The sequence below is a fragment of the Nelumbo nucifera genome, chromosome 4 (genome assembly GCF_055504915.1).
Source record: "Nelumbo nucifera cultivar China Antique chromosome 4, China Antique-T2T, whole genome shotgun sequence".
NCBI lineage: Eukaryota > Viridiplantae > Streptophyta > Magnoliopsida > Proteales > Nelumbonaceae > Nelumbo > Nelumbo nucifera.
In genome coordinates, this window is record NC_142652.1 from 25,833,764 (window position 1) to 25,842,317 (window position 8,554).

The 8,554-nt window shown below is 37.5% G+C and overlaps 1 protein-coding gene across 1 annotated transcript; it reads left to right on the forward strand.

Moving 5' to 3' along the window:
- The first annotated feature begins 919 nt into the window (after window positions 1–919).
- LOC104603115 (cell number regulator 2-like) lies at window positions 920–2,048 on the forward strand. The gene is made up of 4 exons (XM_010267058.2): window positions 920–1,141; window positions 1,309–1,380; window positions 1,504–1,716; window positions 1,804–2,048. Exons 1-4 carry the CDS (start codon window positions 1,006–1,008, stop codon window positions 1,878–1,880), a joined length of 498 nt encoding a protein of 165 aa, XP_010265360.1. The 5' UTR covers window positions 920–1,005; the 3' UTR covers window positions 1,881–2,048.
- Window positions 2,049–8,554: the final 6,506 nt, after the last annotated feature.

Consider the following 8,554-nt stretch of genomic DNA (forward strand, 5'->3'; position numbering starts at 1 on the left):
ACTACTTGAATTTTTTTCGAAGCCTAAGGAAATTCATTATGATGGGCAAATCAACCAAAGTATGGAACAAATTGTGCGGAGCAATGGAATAATCTCTGAATGTGAGTTCTGCAATCGGCTATAACAGTACTTATACATCAACGAGGAGGAGACGTAGTCTCCACCAGAGCTTTTATCACCATCAAAGCATCTCCCTCAACAATTATAGAAAATATGTGAAGTTCCAACAAAAACTTAAAAGCTTCAAAGAGCGCCATAGCCTCAGTCTCAAGAGTCAAGAGCCAAACAAGGAGGTATTTGCAAAACGCGAGCATAGATAAACTGACCATTGGAGTCTCGAATAAGAAACCCTAGACCAAAATTGGAAATACTTGTGGAGAAGAAGGAGAGACAAGAAGATTGTGTAACATCATCTATCTGAGCTCGTGTAGCCAACCTATCAAGCAATGAAATAGCTTCACCAGAAATTCACCCAAACACTATCTAGAGCACCAAACCAGAAAGCTCATCATGATACATCACAATCAATAAATAGATGTTGTAATGTTTCGTCGTGAGAATTGCAAAGTGGACAAACAGCTGCAATTTCTCCAAAATACCTTCCATATGTAATATTGCCAATTAAATGTCGGATGGACTGAGGATGATTGACAGTTGGTAAGTAATAATTCCTCTTTATAGGCTGTAAGTATACCATTCTCAATTCTAGTCCAGACTAGGCTGTAAGTATACCATTCTCAATTCCCATCATAACGGTCAAACAGATCTCAACTAATCATCAACTGCCACGTACCTAGTGTTAACCGTTGCCAAACCGAACTTCTAGTTGGAAGACACATACGAACGGTTGCGCCTCTCCAGCACATTCATATGATCTTCTCTTTCTAATACGAATCGCTGAAATCTCTCTCTCTCTCTCCCTCTGCAACCACGTTTCCTGGTGGTGACATTCAGGAAACATCTGCACCTCCCCCACCACCCCATTTCGATTGTCGACCACCACCAATGGCAACCGGCGTCGCAGGAAGTAGTAGTACTGCAAACCAAGTTAACCGTCCAAAAACCACTCTTCATATTCAACCCCAAACTCCAGCACCTTGGTCCACCGGACTCTGTGACTGTTGTGATGATTTCTCAAGCTGTAAGTGCAATATTTCCTTGCAGATAATATAGATACAGCGTGCTATATATAATTACACTTCACAGTAATCTAATCTTGGTTTGATAACAATGTCATGTTCTAGCTTTTAATTAGTATGGTAATCCTGTTGATGTTGTTGATTGATGGGCGATAATCTATATGTACAGGTTGCTTAACGTGCTGGTGCCCATGTGTTACATTTGGACGAATTGCAGAAATTGTTGATAGGGGATCGACGTGTAAGTGTTGAGAAGAGCAAATGTTGAATAGCGTTTAAGTACTCTTTCTGTCCTAGTGTGAGGTCGTCTTTTATTTTGGTTCTAATATAATTGTGAAATTTATCTTATGGTGCATGTGGGCAGCATGTGGAGTAAGTGGAGCACTGTACACATTAATCCTGTGTATGACGGGCTGTTCATGTTTGTACTCGTGTTTTTATCGGTCCAAATTGAGAGGGCAATTTTTCTTGGAGGAAAGTCCGTGCACAGACTGCTGCGTTCATTGTTGTTGTGGGGAATGTGCCTTGTGTCAAGAGTACAGAGAGCTCAAGAACCGTGGTTTTGACATGTCTATTGGTGTCTCTCTCTCTCTCTCTCTCTCCCTTTGGGCTGAATGTTTGTGTGTCAAATTTTCGTTGTGATATATTTTATTTGAATCTGCAGGGTGGCATGGGAACATGGAGAGACAGAACAGAGGAGTTGCAATACCTCCAGCGGTGCAGGGGGATATGAGCCGCTAAAGCGAACGATCTCTCCAAATATATACCCATTTTTCATTGTGTAGATGTGCTGCTCTTGTCTTGTTCTTCCATGCTCATTTATGAAAGTATAAAGAACTCATCATTATGTTGAGTACCAGTCACAAATATAACTGCAAGAATTCAACCCTTTGTTTGGTACAAATGAAATTTCTCAAATCCATGATTCATGCAAAGGAGTATGTAATAGGCCTATACATCGCAATGTTCATGCAACCAAAGTCGGGTCATGGCTAAACCGGAGTTCAATTCATGCTGGGATTCAGCGGAACCCTTGCCCAGCCTGAATCGATATTATTCTCTGTGCAGTAAGTTCTAATACAATTCATAGTTGATACAAGGAATCTAAAATCTGTACTGCCATCCTACATAAACTATATCATATACTGTGCATACTTATAAGTTTGGAGCAGCCTAGGCCCTACCCAAAGCCATTTAATGTTGATTGGGCTGGGTTATATTGTTTGCACTATTTCAGGCCCAGAAATTTTTAAGCCAGATTCAGGTCCAGGCTGGGATAAGAATAATCACCTCACCATCAGGCCCATTTTTAAATACAAGCATAATCCTCAGAATCCACCATTCAACGATACATTTATCTCATGCGGGAAATTTATTCAATATATTTTATAAAAATGGAAAAGATATTTCTAAAAAAAAAAACTTTGTTTTAAATGTTCCTTTTATGTCTTCGACTACACAATCGGGATAGTCCCCAACCCAGGTGCAGGTCGGATACGATCATACGATCCTAAGTCTCTGCAATGATCAGCAGGAGATCTTACTAACCAACTGGTTGACACTTTGCAAAATGGAAAAGATATTTGGCTCCATGATGGGAAAAAATAAAAACCTGGTTGAATGTAATTTAGATTCAAACCCTTCTTTGGCTAGGTGAATATTCATCGAATTTATTTTGATAAAAGATCTAACTTGAGAGTGCAACACGAGGACTTTGCAGGAAATCACTCATCATAGTAACTATTCTCGCCCAAAGACACTTTGGAGTTTTGATGGAATCCAGTTTTAGAGGCTCCAAGAGTTCTGCCCAATTCGGATTGTATCATCAACTTTGTGAAGTCCAAGGCTGTGCTGAAGTGTTGTTGGATCCATTGAAAAAAGTGTGTTTCTCATTTATTTGCAGAAATTTATATTTGCACTTTATTTCTGTTATTATTTTACAAAAAAGTGCCTAGCCCCTCTGTTAAGAGGCTACCGCTTCTATTTGTTAGAGATGTATACCCCACACCTTGCGCCTCAAGTTGGTGAGGCGTAACCATCATACAAAAACCATTAAAACTAAAAAAATATATTATAAATTATTTGTCATCCTTCTACACAATTGAATAAAAATAAAATATAAATTAACTATGAAAGAAAAAATGTATTTGAAAAATATATAAGAAAATTAAAAATAAATTTGCTTTTTGTAACTATGAAAATATGCAAATTAAATGGATAATTTTATTTAGGTAAATTATTACCATAAAACATATGATTAATTTTAAGATAAAAAAAATATGAATATAAATGCATAAAATATTGCAAATAATTTTAGTATGTATGTATATATTAATTAGTTTGGATAAAAGAGAGTTATAAAAATAAAATATAATAGAATAAAATTTTTAAAAAGCATAAGGCTCATATTAAAAAGAATATATATGCAATAAAAAGAAAATATGCAAGTTGGCTATAAAATGTAATAAATTGTGTGTATATAAATATGTACATACATTATATTTATATACACAAAAATTAAAAAGTTATATTTATACTTTAAGCCCAGCCTCGCCTCGTTGACACCCAACCGCCTTGCCCCTGCCTTTATCCTTTTGAAGCCAATCCATCAGCTCTGTTTGATGGGATCATTGGGTGGAAGGGGGGTCTGGTATGGGTTTTTAAATTTTCTGGTAAGCCAATAAAGTCAATGATGTTATATCAACAGGAAATTTACCAGCCATTGGGAATTAATCTGAAACATTAATTTGGAATAAACCATCCATTTATATCTACTATTGTTACACTGGATCGATAGTTTCATTGCATCACTTCACATGGAACCAAACAGGATTCAACTGTAGTGTTGATGAATTGGGTTGTCAGCAGTAGCTATATCAAACATGAGTATGGTTCAAACCAAGGTTTTTAAAACTGAACCGTGAATTGTTTTGGGTTTGGTTTTTGGGTTGAACGGTGTGACCATTCGGTCTGAATGGATAGTTCGTTCTGACAAAAAATAAAATAAATTTTAAAAAACAAAAAACAGCCAAAAATGATTGTTCAAGTCAACTGTTCGATGATTCAACCACCTAAGTAAATGATTCATTGACCAAATCAATGATTTTTGTCTAAAAAGCGATTTTTAGGTAAAACGGAACCAGTTCCCAATTTTCTGGTCCAACCGTCCAATTCGATCAAATTTTTTGAAAACACTGGCTCAAACGGCCACTAACACTGCAGGTGTGTTGAACGGATCAAACTGTTGTCCCCTCATCTCGAGATGAAGTGCAGTGATTTCTGGACAACCTATAAGCTGAAGTGTAGACCTTTAAATTTGCTAAAGAAATAAAGTTGGGAAGCTCACTAATGGGCAAGTAAAATGCTACGCAACTTTATTGCAAGTCAATGGATAAAAAAAAAAAAAAAAAGAAAAAATAGATAGGGTTTGTTTTGACAGGTATCAAAGGGTATTAGAACGTGCAGACAAAATTATGGTGCTTGTTCTTTGAGCCCGGATTCAATTTATTACATAGACATGTGAGATTCCTTTGTGAATTGTGAGTGCCTATGCCTTTATATTCTAGTTACGGAATTCTAGCCTGATGCACAATTAATTAATTAGAGGCGGGACGTGAACGCTAGAATGGTAGAATCAATGTTTAAGGCATCTAAGGTGCTTGAATTTTGCCACCAGTCAATTTTGGGGACCCTTGACATTTGTAGACGGTGGATATATGCTACAAGAAAGGCATTGTTGATAAACCCAAGGAACATATTGAGATGTCTTAGAAGAATCAAGAATGAAGTGAGTATAGGATTCGCTATTCGGATCAGTCTCGGTCTCCGTCTTTCATCCGCATTTCTTTCGTTTCATTATCCATTTATCCTTTTTCTCTAATCAAGAGAGGAGAGGAAAGGAAAGAATATTTGAATAGTAAAGATGTCAACCCTTGATTCGACTTTTCAATCAACAAGATAATCGAATGAAGTGGACCCTGGGATACTGACCGATACAAGGTCGTCCTTTGTGCCCAATTCAGTCAACTTCCCAGGATGGGAATTTCATTTGAGCCCGGATTAATGCTTAGCATCAGCAATCCAGAGCAATAATAGGATATTCCCCCAACTATTTAAATCGCTTGCTTCACGTGCATTGGCCGACGTGGGGCGTCACCATTGGTTAAACTACCCTAACACAGCAGTGGAACTTCTCGAATTTCCCTTGAAATTTGGAAGGAAAGTCATTCCTTTTAAAGCATGGCAATTGGCATACATGATGCGTAAGAGAGATTAGACCATAATCCTCCAATGTGGAGTAGTGGGTCCGATATTATCGTAATCTCTGGTTTGGACCATCACGACACGAGATTGGATTCTTGATTCTTAGCATCAGATCTCTAAGGTGGGACCTATTGAAGATTGCATGCACGTAATAATCTTTCTTTTTCAGGGATTAACTTTTCTATGTCGATAGGCCTATTTTGTGGGAATAATACTACGGTTTGCATGCACGTATGGGCGCTTGAGTGTAAGGTTTTGAACCGGCCGGTGCATCGAGATTCGAGTCCGGCCTGGATTCTAAAGAAAAGGAAGCCCTTCACTTGTAGTTGTAGCTACTGAACCCCAATAATTGTCCAACAATTGGCATGTTCAAAGGACTAAGGAGGTGTTTGGGATTGATGATGATTTTATGATAAGATTTTTTATAAATTATACTAATTTTTTAGATTATTGTTTTTTTCAAAAATCAAAGAAATTGTTTGTTTAATACCATTGTTACTATGTCTTCCGTTTTTTTCCATATTCATTTTTTAATTTGTTTGATAGTGATTATTAACAGTGATTCTCTCTTATCCACATCAAATGCCATATCATCCAAAATAATTCAAAATCGGCCTGCACTGAATTCTGAGGAATCCGTATCAATCCCAAACACCACCTAAAACTTAATTTCCAATTTCCCGTTGAACTGGATTCACCTGATAACAAAATAGTTACGTTTTCATTCTTCACATCTTGACAATGAATTAAAAGGAATCGGGGGTGACCATTATTTTATTTAGCTTGGTGTAATGGCAAATCTTGAACCAGCAAGTATGAGATCGTGGATTTTGACTCTAATGATGGTTATTTTGTTAAAAAACAATTGTCAAAGATTAAAACCGTACCCAATTTATATCTCTGAAAACCCTATACCCTAGATTGAATAACAAACTTTTTTTAATGAATTAAAAGGAATGAATGGTTTGAAAATGTATCTGGTTGAGAAGAAAAAGGAAGAATATGATCTGAAAAGAGGCTCTGGTTGACCTGAAGGATATTGGCTTCAGTGGGATATCAGCATCTTTCTTATGGGTCTAAGCCCCCAATGACTACCCACTTGAAACATCTTTAGATGATCCGACCCACTATTTTCATGGATCCTGGTAAGAGATTGCGTACCCTGAAAAGAGAGCTCGGCGATCTTAATTTTTGGATGAGGCAATCTCTCGAATGCGACCCAATGGAACTTGTGACGAATTATGGATTCCCAGAGGATACCATGCAATATCTCAAAGCCACCACGGTTTCAACACGGTGACAAAAATTAATGTAAACAAGGTGAAGAACTCTAACCAGTTTCTGGGTGCACCCATATAATTCCAAACGCGCTTTGGTAGAAAGGTAAGTTAATGGAACGCGAAAAAAGGTGTCTGAGGTATGTATGATTCGAAAATGCTCCAAAAGAGAATTAAATTAAAGCTTCTTTTTGTATGATACAAGAAAAACTTCAAACGGGGAAGAAGCGAGGAAGGACAGAGAGGTAGAACTTTCAAATCGATGTATCCACGTGCCTACTTGTTCTGCCTCTCGTGCATCTTTCGAAACTACAGAAGAGAGTCAAAAAGAAGAAGAGTGGAATGTTGGAGAAGAATAAAGATGGCTACTTGCATGTTGTTTGGAAATTGGAATACACACTTAGATTTTGTTTACTGTTCCAACCATCAGTTTCAATTTGGATGGGAGGATAAGGACCACACTTTCCTTTCAAGTTCCAACCCCATATTTATGTAGATAGTGGGGATTTGATTCTTTGGTGTGAGATTTCTTGTATTGAGGTGATTCGACGAGCGCTCTCTCATCAGGAAAGCCGTGAGCACCCTATCGTGTCCGTTGCTATTTGACTTTTTACTCTTAAGCCTAACAATGACTAACACGATATGGTGCTTGTTATTTTTCTCGACGAGAGTGCATTCGTTGGATCACTACTTTCTAAGTGCGTACTAACGGTACTCAGCTATTCTAGAATTCAGTCTCACAAAATCCCTTCTCATAGCCCTTTCAAGTTTCAAGTGTCAACTATCCATTGAAAATATCTCCCGACAAACATAAATATACATCATGTAGGAGACGTTCTCAATGCACGGCTGAAGAGGTGTGAGGACAGTGCAAGGATGAATTTTGAGAGGACAAAATCTGAATCAGCTAGCTCGTCGGTCATATCCTCTGCACTAGTACTAGTGGTGCAGAAAACTTTCCGCTCCATCCAATAACAATCTGACACTACGAAGAAAAGTAATTTTAATTTTCAAATTGAAAAGGACAATTTGGTGTTATGTATTGCTATTGGTTTGGTGCAGAAAATCTTCTTTGATGTGAAGGATGTGCTCAAGTACAAGCCTAGCCGAATTTGGCAAAATTAAGCTCGAGCAGTTGGGCTTGTAGCATAATTTATCTAGGAGCTGAATTGAGGCACGCTTGAGATTGATGACCTGGTTTGGTTCGGTTAAGCCAAATTATAAAATTAGGCCAGATCAAGTTTTGCATATTTAACCTATTACTTTTTGGGGTTTATATTTAAATTATGGGTAAATTTTTTAAACAACCCATATGGTTTAGCTAATTGACTAAGTGTGCTCTTATTATTTGTAAATTGGCTGATACTATCCCTATTGTTTTTGACAATTGACTAATTCTACCCTTGTCATTAACATCCATTAGTATTCCATCAAAACCCACACACATGTGAGACCATGTGACGTTTAAACTTCTTTTAAAACCCAATATTACCCCCTCCCTTGTCCCATTCCTCCTCATACCTCCGGTCTCTTCTCTCTTACCTCTCTCTATTTTTCTCTCTTACCTAGGGTCAGAGGAGCAAATCTGGATTTCCTCTAGAAAACCAAAAAATCCTAGCACCGATTGTTGAAGCTGGAATATATACACTTACTTCACTCTTCCGCGGGAAGGCTCCACAAAGGGAAAACACCAAAAATGTCTCGATTAGAAACAAATCAAAGTTTGAAAATTTTAGTGTTGGGATTTCAATCGAAACTAATCAAAGTTTGAAAACTAATTTAGTGCTAGGATTTCAATCGAAACTAATCTGAGTTTGCCCAAATGACTTGAAATCAGTGTTGGGATTCTAATTGAAGTTTGAAAACACCAAAAAG

Excerpts from the sequence above, each read along its gene's own strand:
- LOC104603115 (XM_010267058.2), top strand. The coding sequence starts at position 1,006 with ATGGCAACCGGCGTCGCAGGAAGTAGTAGTACTGCAAACCAAGTTAAC. Across the intron at positions 1,142-1,308 it reads TTGTGATGATTTCTCAAGCT|GTTGCTTAACGTGCTGGTGC; the intron begins GTAAGTGCAATA and ends CTATATGTACAG. Across the intron at positions 1,717-1,803 it reads TGGTTTTGACATGTCTATTG|GGTGGCATGGGAACATGGAG; the intron begins GTGTCTCTCTCT and ends TTGAATCTGCAG.